General features: G+C 37.9%; 1 protein-coding gene across 4 annotated transcripts in view; it reads left to right on the top strand.

Annotated features, from left to right (window-relative positions):
• OXCT1 (3-oxoacid CoA-transferase 1) overlaps positions 1 to 16,102 on the top strand; it is a 144,897-nt gene that overhangs the window by 18,452 nt on the left and 110,343 nt on the right. For 2 of the 4 annotated variants that reach the window (XM_025388461.1, XM_025388459.1), the window contains exons 4-7: positions 373 to 508; positions 3,783 to 3,932; positions 8,333 to 8,439; positions 10,633 to 10,693. In XM_025388461.1, coding sequence (XP_025244246.1) covers positions 373 to 508; positions 3,783 to 3,932; positions 8,333 to 8,439; positions 10,633 to 10,693 — 454 coding nt within the window. Of the gene's footprint in view, positions 1 to 372; positions 509 to 2,247; positions 2,269 to 3,782; positions 3,933 to 7,437; positions 7,521 to 8,332; positions 8,440 to 10,632; positions 10,694 to 16,102 lie in introns of those variants that run through there. The other 2 variants (XM_025388460.1, XM_025388462.1) reach the window with 2 other exon arrangements.

The raw sequence follows: 16,102 nt of genomic DNA, 5'->3' as shown, positions 1-16,102 counted from the left end.
CTTTGCTTATCTTCTAACTCGGAATCACTCTGTAGCCATGAAACTAACAAAAGGTATGGAGTAAAACTGTAGGGTGAACATGGGTGTGAATATTGGCCGTATGTCCCTTACTGCCCAAGACCTTGCCCTGTGCATGCCCCGACCCCACAAAAGAATCACTTAAACTTCTTGAGTTTTAGTTTCCTCAACTGTAAAATAAAAGGGTAGCTACCTTGCAAGAGTTTTGGGGTTATGGGAGACTGAAAATGTGGATTAAATGCCTATAAGAGAGGATTTAGTTTTCTTTAAATTAACCAAGTTTTATCTCTTTGAAAAGATGTAATAGTGTTCTGTCAGATGCTCATTGGTAAGCTCCCTTCATTTTCCTTCTAGGGTTGACAATTTTGGTTTGGGGCTTTTGCTTCGGTCCAACCAGATAAAACGCATGATCTCTTCATATGTGGGAGAAAATGCAGAATTTGAACGACAGTACTTATCTGGTGAATTAGAAGTGGAGCTGACACCACAGGTGAGAAGATTTGCTTTTATAGTACTAACTTAAACTTTAAAAATTCATTTTTTCTCCCTAGAAATTTCGCTGTGCAAGAGAGGTAAGGCAGAGGGAATACTACTTTGCCAAACCAAGGAGTTTACTTTCTAAGTCACACCTGTTGATTGCTGAAAGATTAATATTTTCTTCTACTGTATACTGAAAAAGGAGATATTTCTAAAAGATAACCAGTCTGCAAGATAAGATTTTAAGTTTGGCACTGTAATGTGTATTGTGCCAGAAGCATACAAAAAGGATTTGCTGGAATGTTTGAGAATCATCCTAAAAAGTTAATTTATATGAATTTATTTTTAATGTTTTTTGAGGTGGAGTCTCACTTTGTCACCCAGGGTGGAGTGCAGCGGTGTGATCTCGGTTCACTGCAACCTCCGCCTCCCGAGTTCAAGCAATTCTCCTGCCTCAGCCTCCTGAGAAGCTGAGATTACAGGCATGTGCCACCACGCCCAGCTACTTTTGTTTTCTGTATTTTTAGTGGAGACGGGGTTTCACCATGTTGGCCAGGCTGGTCTTAAACTCCTGACCTCAAATGAGCCACCTGCCTTGGCCTCACAGGTGTGAGCCACCATGCCCCTCCAATTTCTATGAGCTTTAGAACTAGAAATTTGTGAGTGATCTGGTCTTGCTGAGACACATCAGAGTGAAGCCCATGAAAGGTGCAGGTGACTATATCTGAGTAAGTGCTGGGATCAGAACCTAGATTTCCAGGGAACTGGTGTTACTACAAAGCAAGCGGTTACTATAATTAATCTAGCAACTTTTCATTCATTTTCTGTATCATCTCTTAACTAATTGGAGTTATTCATAAAGAAAGGAAAACTTTTTGAAGCCTTTAAGTAAAAGAAGGGTCTACAGTTTTCTTTCATTTTTGACATGCTCTGCTCTCAACTCTTGAACTGAGTCACTCCGCTTTATTTTAGTCAACAGAAAATACTGCCACTGACTTTGCCAAGTTGGTAATAACATAATTTAGTAGATTTTAAAAAATTAATAATTAAATCATGGTGTGTTTGTCTAGAAAGCACACGTGGGGAACTATTCTGAGGCTCATGTGTTGTAGTCACACCTGGTCACTCTATAGCACTCTTACCTGTACATACCATAGCACTGCACTGGGCTTGGTATTTATTCCATTTTCTCAGTTTTTTGAAAAAGAACAAAAACAAAAAAACCCCAGAAAAACCAAGATGTCTTAGTCTGCTCAGGCTGCTATAACAAAATATCACAGACTGGTGGCTTAAACAACAGAAGTTTCTCACAGTTCTGAAGGCTTGGAAGTCCTCCTTGGCTTGCAGATGGCCGACTTCTCACTGTTCTTGCATGGCGGAGAGCATGCATGCTCACACTCTGGGTGTCTCTTCTTGTAGGACCCTTCTTGTAGGAACACTAATCATACCAGATCAGGGCCCCACCTTTTTGACTTCCTTCAACCTTGATGACCTCCTTATAGGCCCTATCTTAATACAGTCACATTGGTGACTATGAATTCAACATATGAATTTTGGGGAGAACACAGTTCAGTCCATAGCAGTATTTTTCACATGATAGGTTGAGATACAGTATTCTTTGGGTTGTGGAGCTATTGAAAATTAACCTTTTGATTACCCTTGGTATCTTTTATGTTACTCCTTATTTTGTCAGAAAGTATGTACATCGTTGTGTATATATATATATATATTATTATTTTTTTTTTTTTACAGTTTTTCCTCAGGCTAAGAGAGGTCAGTGTCTCTTTCCCCAACTTAGCGGTCCATTAGTAAACACTGGCTCTGGCAGCTTATTTTGCAGCCTGAAGGCTAGGGGGAGGAGTGTCAATGGTGGGGATCAGGACTTCTTTGGTGGGTGAAGGTAAGGAGCTGGTGGCACCTACGGAAGGCCTGTCTGCAGAAATAGTCTACTTTCAGGCCCTTACCTAGTATGATAGAAGGGGAGTATTCAGGGACGGTATATATAAAACATATTTTAAGGCAGGGAGTAGTATTATGGTAATTTTGATGATTTAATTTTTTGTGAATGTTACTAACTTCACAACACAAGGTAGAGTCATCTCTTTCCATTGACTAGATAATCAGTTATCTGGAAGATTTTCAGTTATACCCCAAGTCTCTCTTTCCCCAGAATATTCCACCTACTTGAGTGACTCAATGTCTCAAGTACCAACTGTTAGTTTCTTCTTCGAGTTGAATACTTAGAGTCCTGTTAAAGTAGAAAATAGTTTTTAAGGTTGGGACAATATGAACACATCATCATTAATACCATGAACCAATTCTTTTTTTTCATAGAGACAGATCTCATTATGTTGCCTTGGCTGGTCTTGAACTCCTGGCCTCAAGTGATCTTTCACCTCCCAAAGCACTGGGATTTACAGCCATGAGCCATGGTGTCCAGCCCCAATTTTTGACTATTGACTGGCCTGTCAGTTTTCTAGTAAGACTGTCATGTAACAAGGCTATCACAGTAGGCTTCAGTGTTAGGAAGGGTGTCAAGGTTCAGGGCCAGAGTTGATTCCTTAGGGAAAACGTGGGTAGAAAAACAGTTGAGAGTGAGAGAACTAGGGAAACTAGTCTTGAAATCACTGGTACCTAAGAAGAAGAGTCACCCATGGGAAAGATGACGATCCAAAGAAAATACAAAGAAACTTTGCTTGCAGCTGTTTCTACTCTGAAACAATTTGATGTACTCTTGGCTTTTAAAAACCAATTCACCTGTGTGCCATATTTTTCACTTTGTTTTTTTTCTTAGACAATTTGTAGATAAAAATACTTATGAAAATGGTTTAAAATAAGCTCTAAAATTTGAACACTTTACATTATTAACTTGAATAAAATTTAGCATACCTACATAGAGCATGAAATAAAACAAAATTTAATTGCATTACTTAATGTATATATGTAAAGTTTCATAATTCAGATTTTAAAATTGACTTAGAATATCAAAAATAGACACATTTAAAATATGTCAAGAGATCATTGGGAGGTATGGAAACTGAAAGCATGACTATACAAATAAGCAGTTACATTTTGAATGCGGATTTAGAATGGATCTAGAGGGGCAGTAACTTCTTAAAATTGATCTTCTGGCATACAATATTAGTGAAATACTCATGCTAATATACAATGCTAGCTGCTTTTTAGAATTATAAGCCTCTAGAGAGTAGGAGCCATGTCTAAATGTTTGTGTTCACATACAGAAGTGTGCTTAGTGAACTTATAGGGTGTTGGTTGCTCACTTGTAGGGCACACTTGCAGAGAGGATCCGTGCAGGCGGGGCTGGAGTTCCTGCATTTTACACCCCCACAGGGTATGGGACCCTGGTACAAGAAGGAGGATCGCCCATCAAATACAACAAAGATGGCAGTGTTGCCATTGCCAGTAAGCCAAGAGAGGTAAGAAACACTCTTATCCAGATTATGCCAGGATCCCTCTTTCCACGTGGGATTCTGGGTGGACTCATTGGGCAAATAAGTGTAAAATCACCTCTGTGTGAGAAAAAAGCACTCATTCATTTTCATAAACAGGTGAAAATCTAGCTAAATCTAGGCATCTACTAGCATTTAAAATCACATAGAGAAACTAGAATAAAAAGAAGGAAAAAAGGTGTAATCCACATGTGATGTACTAGTCAAGGTTAGTTACTTGAACTGATTTTATGGTAGGCTTTAACAAATTGAGAAACAGTTGTACTTGCTGATTATGCTTATATGGAAAATACAGCAGTTGTGATATGCATGCTAGCAAACTCTTTATGCTCAGGCCCTTCCTAAAGTGACTGTAGGAAGAAAAATACAAGGAAATAATATGTTTGTCTGAAACCTTGAAAGGAACTGTTATGATAGAATAGAGAGATCATATGATCACTTTTTATTTTGTATCTTGGACACATTTGAGCTTTTGACAATAACCTACTTCTATTTAAAGTGCTGAGTAGGATGGGGTACATTTATTGTAGGCAACATCACTTACATATTATAGAAGAGCAGAACTTCAGATAAAGGTATTTGAGATGCTCAGATTGGAGAAAATTTCAAAAATTACACTGGCCAGTATTTTATTACAGTATTTTTTAGTATCTTTCCATTCTCCTTGTCCAGATGGCCAAAGAGAGTTAACACAGGTTGCAGAAATGCTGTACTTATCTCTGGGGAAGTGAACATAGTAAATAGGGGATCTCTTATCACTTTTCTGCATATGGGGATGCTGGCTCTGCCCCTCCCATTCTAAGGAACGATCAGAGGGAAGATCAGAGGTCACTGAATACGTCCTTTGATGTTCAGTGTTGGTCTCCAGCCGTGTCTTCCATCTGGAGACATCTGTCTGTTGAGAGTGATCTATGTGGATTCAAAGCTTTTATTAATGTGTTTTTTATGTTTTATCTTTTTCCTTTACTGTCTAAATAAGTTTAAAAGGCTTCTTGACAAAGTAAAAGACAGGAGCTTAATTATTAAAATGGACTGTAGTAGTATGTCATAAAGGTTCCCAGAAAACTTGTGATAAATACTTTGATAGCTTCCTAGAAGTTGGAGAATTAATTCACCTTGGGAAAATATGAGACTAAAATATTTCTTTATTCATTTCTGCCTGGAGTCAGGTGCCTCAAACTAGTAGTTTTGTAATTTTGTCTGAATTCCCTAGGAATGTGACAGATAATTTATTTCTTAATTCTTAGCACTTTCTTTTTTTTTACTTATAGTAGGAAGAAGTGAGTTAATTTCTAAATTAGTGATATTTATTGAGGTCCTACTCTTTGCCTAGCCCTGGTCTAAGCGCTGTGGTAAAATGATCTAGATCAAGTCCTCCTCCAAGTGAAAGAACTGACAGTGAATGAATAAATGCATAGTGTCTATAGTGGAAGTACTGTGAAGACAAATCAAGTAGATTAAGGGCAAAGAGAATTAATTATCATTGGCCAGGCAGCTGGTATTCCAGATTGGTGGCCAGGGAGAGCTTCTCTGGGGAGGTGACACTTGGTAGAGACCTGAATAAGGTAGCAGAATGAGGCAAGTGCAGATAAGAGGGTTTGTGCTCTATTTAGAAGGAAGAGTAAGTACAAGGTGCCGAGGCAGCTACAGGCTTGCGGTGTTTGGGGAACAGGAGGGTGGTGAGCCTGCAACAGCACATGAGACAGAGAGTGATAAGGATGGAGACTGAAGAGAGGCAGGAGCCAAATTCATGCAGTTTGAATTTTACTGGACATAGTGGGAAGCCTATGGATTTTGAATAAGGGTGAGAGTGATGTAATTTGAGTTGTGTTTTGTAACTATCACTGTGGCTGCTGGGGTGGTGGTTCTTGTTCTCTCTCTTTTTTTTTTTTTTTATTTGAGACGGAGTCTCACTCTGTCGCCCAGGCTGTAGTGCAGTGGTGCTATCTTGGCTCACTACAAGCTCTGCCTCCCGGGTTCACGCCATTCTCCTGCCTCAGCCTGCCAAGGGCTGGGACTACAAGCACCCGCCACCATGCCCGGCTAATTTTTTGTATTTTTTAGTAGAGACGGGGTTTCACCGTGTTAGCCAGGATGGTCTCGATCTCCTGACTTCGTGATCTGCCCACCTCAGCCTCCCAAAGTGCTGGGATTACAGGCGTGAGCCACTGCACCCGGCCTTTTTTTTTTTTTTTTCTTGCTAGGAAGCCAAGAGCAGAAGCAGTGAGGGGTTAGGAGGCTGTTGTGTTAATTTAGGTGGGAATGGAAGGTGGCTAGACCAAGGTGGTAACAGTGGAGTTTGAGAGAAGTGGTTGGAATTGATGTTACGTTGGTGGTAGAGCTCACAGGATTTGCTGGTGGATGGGTAAGGGGTATAAGAGGAGTCAAGCATACTGTGTAAGATGAGTGAAGCATGGGCCTTATCAATGAGCTCTGTTTGGGACATGGTGCATTGGAGATGTTCATTAGACTCCAAGAGGAGGTGCTTAGTGGACTTCAGATCAGGGCAGAGTCTAGAGCCAGGACAGAGACTTTGGAGGCATCAGCATGTAGTATTTAAATCTATATACTAGATGAGTGTCTAGGGGCTGAGTGCAGATAGAGAACACCTCGTTGACATTTAGAGATTGGGAAGAGAAGGAGCAGCAAAGAGAAATGGGAAAGAGTGACTAGTAAGTGAAGAAGAAACCCAGGGGCATCTGGCAACTTGAAAGATAACAGAAATTTTAAAAAGAAGAAAATGATTAACTGAGTGTGAAGAGGTTGGTAATACAGGACCTGGAATTGAATAACTGGATTTGCAAAAACAGAGGTCATTGACAACTTTAAGAATTATTCCTTTTTGGAATAGAGGGGATGAAAATCTCATTAGATTTGAGAAGGAACCAAAAAGTGAGGAAGTGGTGACTATGAAATGTACAATTCTTTCAAGTGAGTAAAATAGCTAGTTTGTTAAAACCAATTCCTTCCCCATTTTTAAATTTCAGTAAAACTAACACTCAGCAACAGCTGTGTAGACATATCAGAAAATTATGTAACTGGAATATAAAAGAAGCCTATTTATTGACTTTGCCTTACATTTGCATGTATTTACCCCAGTTTTCTAGATCTGTGTGTAAAATACTGAACTATCGTTGTTGGTATTTACAGTGATTTTTGAAATACATAAGCCATTACAAAATAACTTAGTATATTGATATGTGGTTCAGAAATATCTTTCATATAATTTATCTTAGTTCCTATAGTAAGATCCTCATTCATCAGTTATTCCCTAAGTTCATTAGTCTTTTTTCTAGCAGGCAACTTGGTTAATGTCTTTAAAGTAGCTTTTATTTAAGAAAAGTTTTGTTTCAAACCGTGGTTGAAGTAAATGTACCAAAATTTTCTATAGCAGCTTTTTGTAAAACAAAGTCTGTTTTTCCACTAGGGGGTGCAATAGGGATGAGAATGGAGTTCTGCATTCCCATGGCTCCATTTTGTGCCATGATGACGTGTGGCAATGGATGTTTGTTTTAATTCCTGGAGATAAACCCTCAAGAATAAAAGAACATGAAGGCAAGACAGTTTTGCTTTATGTTCTTCCCCCCAAAATTCATAGTATAATTAAAAGGCAATAAATATAAATAAAAATCAATAGCATTCCCTAGACCAGTAATGTCAGAAGAGTAGATAGGAGCAAATGTAATATTCACAGTAGCAAGAGAAACCACTAAGTACCTATAAATAAAACTAAGAAAAATATATAAAGCTTTTATGGAGAAAATGATAAAGCTATTGAAGGAGGTCAAAGAAAACCTCAGTAAATGGAGACATATACTTTGCTCATAGGTGGGAAGATAGGGCATGTTGGTTTTCTCCAAATTTACTGATTCTGTGAATCCCATTTAAAATCTCAACAGGTGATTATAGGTTAATGAGGATATCCGAATGATAGATTTTTGTAACTGTTTTATGTAGAAAAACAATATTGCATAGACTATTTTATGCAAACTATTTTTTTCAGTGGGAGGGAAAGAGGGACTATTTTTCGTATTCAATATATAACCTGTACATACAAATAGTAAAATGAGAATAGTCTATCCCTCAGGCCATAGAACTTTCAGTTCCTCAAATGCACACGTTTTCTTTTGTCACTGGATCTTTACTTATCTGTTTCCTTAGCTCCCCTTTGACCACTTTGACTAAGTCCTTTTTGCCTAACACTGCTTATCCTTGAAGTTTCTGAGATGCTTTTCCCTCTGAGAAATTTTCCCTTGCTAGGCTTGTATCCTTATTATCTACCTCTGTCAGAGTGTCTCTATCAGAGGGCCTCTATCACAATCAAGACCTGTGCAAATACCTGACAATGCCTTCTCCCTCTTCTGCAGGTGAGGGAGTTCAATGGTCAGCACTTTATTTTGGAGGAAGCAATTACAGGGGATTTTGCTTTGGTGAAAGCCTGGAAGGCGGACCGAGCAGGAAACGTGATTTTCAGGTATTGTGATAGTTTTAAAAACACTCGTACATATCAGCAACTCTATATTTTCTAAATTATGATTACAAAAATGGACATCAGAGCGAATTTGCAGTTTAAAAATGTATTTCGGAAATGGCCCAAGATCATACATGCCCATGTGTATTGCACATATATAGGTGTGTGCAGGGCTGCTGGTATGTCCACTTGTGGGAATCTGTTTGGACTGGTTGATATCCATGTTGCACTGCTTGTTAAATATTTGAAGTTATATGCCCTTTTATATAGGCTCGTCCAATTGTTTTTCTTCTTGTGTATTTTAGTTGCCAAGACCAGTTACATGTTTAGAAAATATGACATCATACAATTTAATTTAATCGATACTCTAATTTACATGTGTTGTCTTAAAATGTCAAAGTTAATTTGATATTTTGAAAGGATACTGCTAATAATCTTTGGGGTCAGTCCTTCAGTCCTTTTAGTGTCTTCTAGGAAATGCTTACAAAGGTCCTATCTGAAAAATTGGTTAACCTTTATAATACTAAATTTTCAGTCCTCACTCTCTGGTTAGTGACAGACTTTATAGATTTTAAAATCTTTTGGTTATTCTAAGCATAGTAAGTATTTATTTCCTGGATTTATAGATTTATATAGTTGTTTTTTGAGGATTATGAAACCTTCGAGTGTACACTTTAGAGTTTTCCAAACTGATCTTGAAGACTTTACGTATCAGATTACAGAAATCATTGTTTTTGCTCATTTATCATTTGCTGCTTTCGATTAACAATTTTTAAATCTTTAGCAAATGCAGTTTTGGTGCAATCACAATTAAGTTCTCGGTGATACTCTCATACCGCTTTTTATTTCTGAAGGACTTACGAGATATTAATGCTCTTTGATTTCTTTAATCTAGTCAGTTTTTTAAAGTACAACTAATTTTGGCAATAACAGGAGACATTTTACATCATCTTTACCTTATGTGACACGTTTGTGTAATATTTACAAATGCTTAGTTGCTTTTTAAAAAAGATTAACACAATTGTGTACTACAAAGCAGAAAGGAATTATTGAAAATATTCCCACATTTATTCTGTGCTACAGTGCCTGGCTCTGGTATTTAAAGGCTGCACAAGGGCTATTCTAGGCACTGACTTTATGCTGGTAGTTAATGAGTTCTGGTGTGAAATGAAAGCTTGCATCACCAATGATCAAGTGACCTTAGGACTGACTTCATATTTAGTGGGACAGCTGGAACAGAAGTCTGTCTAGGTTATTCAAGTGAGGGACTTGGGACTCCTTTGCCTCTGACCATTCTGCCCTTGGAGCTTTTGATGCCTGGATGTCTGGTGGGATCTAACCCAGCAACTTGTGAAAGTTCACGAGGGCTCCTTTCTCAAGGATGCTCCTATTCGTGTACTAATTCTTCAATCTGAGCAAAGGAAATATTGGTGGCTCAAAAGAGCTAGTAAATCATAGCTGTGACTTACTTCCTTCTACCAAAGAAATTCTGCTGTCAACCTATATTCCCAGAGACAAAAAGTATATTTTAATTTTTATCATTAGGGGAACTGTATTGAGGAACATCAGAGTGCAAAACCATCAGCAAAATTGGCACCTCTTCGAAATTTTTACACCTCAAGGTCTGATGTGGGTGTTGTACTTTCAAAAACTTCATCAGAAAATGATTCTCCAGAATTATCTTTATAGGTGACTCACAAATTATCAATGAATGTTTCATTTAGTTTCAGCAATAGGCTTCTTCTCTTCAATAGAGAATGTAATTACTATACCTTCTCATGTGAAGCATTTGCTACTTTTCCTTTCTTAATATTTTAATGAAAGCAAGTGGTTGAATGAAATATTTAACTAATAGGGACAAAGCATACTTGTTAAAAGATTAAGGGAAATTAACTTAGATTTATTAATATTCTTTTTTTGTTGTGGCTGTATGTTGAATGTGAAAAAATAGTTCCTCTTTCCCTCAATCCTGTTCAAAACAAAACTATATACATTGAATAAAGTAGTTATTATTTTTTAAAATTTACAAGATATTTATGAAACTTTATTAATGGAAAACATGATACACTCTTTTTGGAAAGATTCTTAGATTCTTAGTTCATAGAAATTCTAATCTATAAACCCTTAAAGGTGACAGAGATGTTTAGTTTTGGTCTTTTCCCCCCAACTTTCTTTTCTCCTCCACCCCTGATGTAGGAAAAGTGCAAGAAATTTCAACTTGCCAATGTGCAAAGCTGCAGACACCACAGTGGTAGAGGTAAGAGGTTATTTTTGAATTCTTGGTGTTAATTATTTAACTTGATGTTAAGTATTAATTCAATAAAAAGTACCATAGTTCATTTGTTTTCTGGATAACAATGACAGATTTTGTTTTGTTTTGTTTTGTTTTGGAAGTGGATCCATTCTATCTGAATATATAATAGTTAAAATTTTGCTGTAACTTCAGCTTTCTGGTTAGATAGGGTCTCACTAAAATGCTCTCTTTGGGAATCAAGCAATGGGGCCCAGCTTATAAAAGTCCTTTGATCCTTAAATGAAATAGATCTCCTTGAGTGAAATCCCAAGATGAATTTATGTATGTGGAATCCCTGGAAAATAGTAAATGTGTCAGAAGAAGTTCATGATCTTACTGTGATAGATTTTGTGACTTTAAGGGAAGAGCGTTGCACAAATAACTACTTTGAGGTGGTTCCATTCAAAGCATACTCAGGCACTGACTGTCCTTTGAGTATCTCAGTATTTGGAAGAGGCTTGAATAATTCTGTTGCCTTCCCAGGCTTAAGGATCCAGGGCAGAAACAGGTGCTTATACCAAAACTGTGCCATTTTGGTTGTAACATATTGAACCTCAAAGAAGACTTCAAATGGTTCTCAACTTGAGGCCTTGAGGATCAACTTGGAACCGAATTTTCGTGGGAGTTTGAGATAGTTTTTCCTTGGGAGGACTTTATAGGACCCCTATTGGGATCTGGAATTGACTTGGAATCAACCCAAATGTCCATCAGTGACAGATTGGATTAAGGAAATGTGGCACATATACACCATGGAATACTATGCAGCCATAAAAAAGGATGAGTTTGTGTCCTTTGTAGGGACATGGATGCAGCTGGAAACCATCATTCTTAGCAAACTATCACAAGAACAGAAAACCAAACACCGCATGTTCTCACTCATAGGTGGGAACTGAACAATGAGATCACTTGGACTCAGGAAGGGGAACATCACACACCGGGGCCTATCGTGGGGAGGGGGGAGGGGGGAGGGATTGCATTGGGAGTTATACCTGATGTAAATGACGAGTTGATGGGTGCAGCAGACCAACATGGCACAAGTATACATATGTAACAAACCTGCACGTTATGCACATGTACCCTACAACTTAAAGTATAATAATAATAAATAAATTAAAAAAAAAAAAAAAAAAAAAAGAAAATACATAGGTTCCTTAGTGATTTTTCTCATGATGGCAGGTGTTGTATGTGGTATCTTTTGATTCATTTATACAAGTTTAAGGTAATGTTTCATGAAATCAGTACAGTGTATTTTNAAAAAAAAAAAAAAAAAAAAAAAAAAAAAAAAAAAAAAAGAAAATACATAGGTTCCTTAGTGATTTTTCTCATGATGGCAGGTGTTGTATGTGGTATCTTTTGATTCATTTATACAAGTTTAAGGTAATGTTTCATGAAATCAGTACAGTGTATTTTGAAACAATCAAATGTTAGAGTTTTGTTCCTTTCTTGGAAAAAGAAGTGTGCTATTTTTAAAGTGCTGAGGTATATGTTACTTTCAACCGAGGCATGGTGGTTCCTTTTGCAATGGCTTTACATTTTCTGCCTTTAAAATGGATAATGTGGCTTACACTTTCTGTGTAACCTGTCTTTAATTTATTCATCCATCTTAATGACCTGTCTGTGGCACACAACTTTAGTGTTACTGAAAAAAGACCTACAGCATAGCTTAAAATAATCAATATTTTTATACCCTGTTGACTTCCTGTATTTCTGTAAAACTGTCAGAAACCAGTATTTCTTCCCAGAGTACAGAGGGGCATTATGCATTATCCTGGGTGAAGTTCTTTTTAAAATTTTTCCTGTTATAATCTGGTTCTTTTCAGTTCATTTCATTTCTTACAAGAGCAGAAAATAACCTTGTGTTGAAGAATCATTGTAGGTATTAGGAAAGAGAGACTCTTTTGGCCTAAGGAGAGAAAATCCTTTCACTGAGCCTACAAATGTAATAAAGCCTGCCCTTCTGTGTCCTGGAACAGACATCTCTGATGGATCACAGAATGCTTTCCTGGTAGGCCAAGACACACATTAGGGTCTCTTTCAATACAGTGATGTGGGCAACCACTCCTAATTCACTACACTTTCCAGTATGGTAGCCACTAGCCACATGTGACTTGTAAAATTAAAATTATGGCATGTTGGCTCAGACCTGTTATCCCAGCACTTTGGAAGGCTGAGGCAGGTGGATCGCTTGAGCCCAGATGTTGGAAGGCAACATGGTGAAACCCTGTGTCTACAAAAAGTTAGCCAGATGTGGTGGCATGTGCGTGAGTCCCAGCTACCCGGGAGCTGAGGTGTGAGGATCGCCTGAGTCCAGGAGGTCAAGTTAACTGCATATTCTTCTGCATGCAAAATGCTAATAATGTTAGCTACTATTCAAGCATTTACTATGTGTCAGTCACTACCGTATTCCTTATGTGCATTATTTTAAATTCTCACAATAGTCTTATGAGATAGGAATAATAATTATCTTTATTTTAGAGGTGATGACTTAAAGGCATAGAGAAGTTAAGTTATATACCCCATATCCCACAGCTTAGGTGGAACCAGGATAGACCCACAGAGAAACTGATTCCAGGGTGTCTACTCTTTTCCATTATGTTATGAAATGCTTCCATATTATCTATCAATGGATGCTTTAAACTCTTGGAAGATATCTCCAGAAGTAGCCCATTTGAATCCTAACTATTAGATACAAGCAAATAAGGAGGTTTTTTTTTTTTTCTTTTCCCCAGCTTATTTTTCTGTCCCAGACCTTCCTTGACAATTATTTCAGTTGTAGTCTTTTTTTTTTCTCCCAGTACCATCTACCTTAGAGATGTCTTTGAGAAAGACATCATCCTGTGTTCAGTGGCCCCGTGCATTCATTCAGTCTTTCTCTTGAACTCTTTTCATTCTGTTGTCTAGCCTCTTTGACCTTTAAGCTTTTTACGTATTTCTCTAAATGTGGTGACTGAATGTCTGTTTTAGTACTATAGTATCTTAAGCAGTGGGAGGCATAACCAGCGTGACTACACTCTATATAACATAGTCAATGGCGTCTTTTTTTTTTTTTAAATAAAAAACTCTTAGCTCATCTCCTTTCTTTTGAATTGTAGAATCTGGATTAGAGCTTGTCTCTTAAAGCTCTATGCCAGCATCTTCACACTCCACAGTGCTGTATATTCTCAACCTTTCTTCTCCCTGGTGATTTGAGTTTTGACTTGAGTTTTAGGGAAGATAGAACTATAAATATTTAAAGTACTAATAATGATTCCCTTAGGCATCTTAAATTTGTTTTGGATTTGGAAGCAGGGTGGCAAAGGAACATACCTCTTGCTTTTCTGTTTATAATTTTTAAATTATATAATTTACAGCAAGTGTTTTACATCGAGAAGTAAATAAGTATGTTTATTTCTAGACTCTGCAAAAGGGAAACATTAGTCCTTTTTGGCAAAGTTTTTTTCAGATGTGTTCTAGACCAAGGGCCCCCAACCCTCAGGCCATGGACCTGTACAGGAACTGGGCTGCAGAGCAGGAGATGAGTGGCGGGTGAGTGAACATTACTGCCTGAGCTCTGCCTCCTGTTAGATCAGCCCTGGCATTAGATTCTCATAGGAGTGGGAACCCTATTATGAACTGTGCATGTGAGGGATCTAGGTTGCTCGCCCTTATGAGAATCTAACGCCTGATGATCTGAGGCGGAACAGTTTCATCCCAAAACCTCGCCCCCGCCCAACCCCCGTCTGTGGAAAAAGTGTCTTCCACAAAACTGATCCCTAGTACCAGCCAAAAAAGTTGGACCACTTTTCTAGACAAACTTATGAGTTGTATAAAACCATGGAGGTGATCACTTATGTGTGTTTTTAACAAAACCAATATGAACATTACATTCATATTTATTTAAATGTGCAGCTATTTGCATGCTTCCCCACAAAGCTGTGACACAGTTGATGCTGGCTGTATCTTCCTACCCTTCTTATAGACCTGGGTAGCTACTTGGGAAAAATAGTGCACATGGGCACATATTGCCACACATGCCAGAGAGATGTTTCTCTTTTCAGTCCAGACAGTGTTATTTCTGGACCTCCCTCTCTTTGAGTGAGGGTGAAGTCTTCCCTGATAAGCTTTACAAGTTCAAGTGCAAAACCAGCCAGGGAATGACTCTTGGGTGTTGCCTTCCATGTGTATGACAAGGAGTAGCAAGGACTCTTGAGTCTTCCAAAGGGAACTAATTGGGCTGTTTCTCAGGAGGAATCCTGTTATTGTGTTCAGCTTTCAACTCCCTATGAGCCCCCCTGCTAGTCTTCTGTGTGCATAAGCTACCATCCAAGTTTTTCTGGAAATGACCTATTTCTATTTTTTTTTGAAGGCGCCTATAATAGAAAACCAATGGGGAGGGATGAGAGTGCTTCACTCAGGAAACTGTTGATGCTTTGTCTCCTGCAAGCAGCCTGGCATGCACGTGCTGTCAGAAAAGGTTGTCTGACTCAGCCACTGAAGCTGCTGAGGCTGCCTGTAACTGAAATAACCTCGCTGCTGTGGATTTCTTTGTGCTGTCAGGCTTGTGCCATGGCTAGTTTACAAGACAGCAAAGGTTTACCCAAGGCTCTTTCAACTATTTTAGTTAACTTCAGCTTTCAGTCAAAATAAGTATATTTATCATGACGTAAATATACTTACTTTTATTGTATTTATATTGTGGTATGTTTGCCTGTAAAAGAATTGTTTAGATGATACGATATTTGGTGCACACAAATATTTACAATAGCCTGTGTGGTTTATGAAGTACAATATAAACTGAATATCGGTGAACCCATCTAATATAAGAATTAGAGGTTAATGGACATATAGAAAATTATTTTCAAAAGTGATATCCTAAGACTTATATTTATAAGAGCCAGGCTTCAGGGAGCTGCATCTTCTGTGTTCTGTACCAGTGCCTGGCATGTGGCATCGTTTTAAAATTTTTAAATTTTTGTGGGTATATAGTAGGTGTATATATTTATGATTATTGGGCTGTTCAGATTTTTAATTTCTTTCTGGTTCAATCTTGATAGGTTATATATGGCTAGGAATTTATTCATTTCTTCTAGATTTTCCAATTTATTGGCATATAGTTGCTCCTAGTAGCCACTAATGATTCTTTGAATTTCTTACCAGTTGTAATGTCCCCTTTTTCATCTCTCATTTTATTTGGGTCTTCACCTCCACCCCCACCCCCACCTTTGTTAGTCTGGCTAAAGGTTTGCCAATTTTGTTTATCTTCTCAAAATACCAACTTTTTGTTTCATGGTTCTTTTGTATTTTCTTCATTTCAAATTTATTTCTGCTCTGATCTGAATTTCTTTTACTAGTTTTGGGTTTGGTTTGCTCTTTTCTAGTTCTTTAAGTTACATC

This window comes from Theropithecus gelada, chromosome 6 (assembly GCF_003255815.1).
Source record: "Theropithecus gelada isolate Dixy chromosome 6, Tgel_1.0, whole genome shotgun sequence".
Lineage (NCBI taxonomy): Eukaryota > Metazoa > Chordata > Mammalia > Primates > Cercopithecidae > Theropithecus > Theropithecus gelada.
Note: the sequence above shows the minus strand (reverse complement) of the source record. Positions and strands in the feature narration are given on the sequence as shown.